At 38.0% G+C, this 1,971-nt stretch overlaps 1 protein-coding gene across 1 annotated transcript; it reads right to left on the bottom strand.

Moving 5' to 3' along the window:
- Positions 1-335: 335 nt before the first annotated feature.
- On the bottom strand, positions 336-1,292 carry LOC126494619 (olfactory receptor 2L3-like). The gene has a single exon (XM_050132062.1). It carries the CDS (start codon positions 1,290-1,292, stop codon positions 336-338), a length of 957 nt encoding a protein of 318 aa, XP_049988019.1.
- Between the last annotated feature and the right edge of the window lie 679 nt (positions 1,293-1,971).

The raw sequence follows: 1,971 nt of genomic DNA, 5'->3' as shown, positions 1-1,971 counted from the left end.
TATGTGTGTGTGTGTGTGTGTGTGTGTGTGTGTGTGTGTGTGTGTATTCAAAACAGAAAAAGAAGCTATTACTTTGAAGGACAGTGAAAAGGGACATAAAGGAAGGTTGGAGAGAAGGAAAGGTAAGGGAGAAATAAAATTATACTATAGTCCCAAAAATAAAAGTAAAGAAAAATGTTGAGAGGCAAAGAAAATGGAATGACACTTTTGTTTCTATTTTCACTTATAAGACTGAGCCCATTACTAAACGCCTTACTCTCTCCTGGAATATTTCAGTTCTTATGATTTAACTGGGAAATACCAATATTGAGTTTACTTGCTTTTAAATCCCAGACTCAGATAGGTAACTTATCAATATTTTTTGAAAAGCAAATTCTGTGAGTTATTCTTCTCAGTGCCTCCATAACTTCTTTGTTTCTCAGGCTGTAGATGATGGGATTGAACATTGGGGTGAGGACTGTGTAGAAGACAGCCAGAGTCTTGTCTTCTGCTGGGGATCGGAGGGATCTCGGGCGTAGATAAGTGTAAGCAAATGGTGCATAGAAGAAAGTCACCACAGTGAGGTGAGTGCTACAAGTAGAATAGGCCTTCTTCCTCCCTGCCCCAGAATGCATATGGTAGACAGCAAGGAAAACACGAGCATAAGAGCACACTATACCAATAAATCCTAACACAAGAAAGAGGATTGTGCTCACAAATACAGTGTATTCGTAGACCCATGTGTCCATGCAGGCCAGGGTTAACATGGTAGGGACATCACAGAAGAAATGGTTGATGGCCCTGGATCGGCAGTAAGGAATGTGAAGTGCATACGCAGTGTGAGCACTGGAATTAATGGACCCCAGCACCCAAGATCCTATTATCATCAGCACACAGACTCTTTTGTTCATGTGTGTGGCATAGTGGAGAGGAAAGCAAATAGCCACATAACGGTCATATGCCATAGAAGCCAGCAAAAGAGTTTCTGCACCCCCAAAAGTCAAGAAGAGGAAGATCTGAAATCCACACCCAATGAAGGAGATGTACTTATTCCCCAACATGAAGTCAGACACCATTTTAGGGACAATGGTCGAGACGTAATTTAAGTCAATGAAAGAAAGCTGACTGAGTAAGAAATACATGGGTGTGTGGAGACGGGACTCCAGGAGGATGAGGATGATCATGGACAGGTTGCCAATCCAAGCTGTCAGGAAGATGAGAACAATGAGAATGAAGAGGAACAGGCCTGTTTGTGATGGTGGAAACAATCCCAATAAAATAAAACCTGTAAATGTTTGATTATAACTATCCATCAGGTGTTCATTTAGACTCTCTTAGAAGCCTATGCAATAATGTTACATAAAAGACAACAAAATAATTCGATTCATGATTTCACCAGACTTTCATTGTTCATAACTGCTAAGCAGAGAATAGTGTACTCTGAATCATCTTCTAACTCATATATAAATCTAGAATAAAACAACATATATTAACAAAATATCTTACTGAAACCTGAGAACCTATAAGAATATTTCCATAATGCCTCACTAGAAAACTGATATTTTTATCCCAAGAAATGAGATGTCATGAACATGAGATTTCATAGTGCAATTTTGGAACCACTATAAATGCCTAAAATTCAGGCCCATAATTGAGTACATTTTCCTTCCATTCAGGATGACTCTTTTTTTGCCATACTCTGGACCTAAGATACATACAAAGATGTAACATTTAATAAGATCATTCAAAAATATATTTCTTTCATATGTTTACCCTTCACATTAATGAAAACCAAGATTTTTCAAAACTTGAGTGCTGTTATTTTTTTTTAAAAAATCTATACAAAATGCTTATTAACAAATGTCAACTTCACAAGCCCATCTTTTTCCTTCTTATCCAGTCACATTTGAAACACTCTAACTAGACGCTCTCTGTGGGCATGTACATAGCACATTCATTCCACCAAAGAAACAAGTATTGTTGCCCCTTCTC

This window comes from Alexandromys fortis, unplaced genomic scaffold (assembly GCF_014885135.2).
Source record: "Alexandromys fortis isolate MF-2015 unplaced genomic scaffold, M_Fortis_MF-2015_v1.1 scaffold_334, whole genome shotgun sequence".
NCBI classification, from domain to species: Eukaryota; Metazoa; Chordata; class Mammalia; order Rodentia; family Cricetidae; genus Alexandromys; species Alexandromys fortis.
The sequence above is the reverse complement of the archived record's forward strand: the minus strand, read 5'-3'. Positions and strand labels throughout refer to the sequence as shown.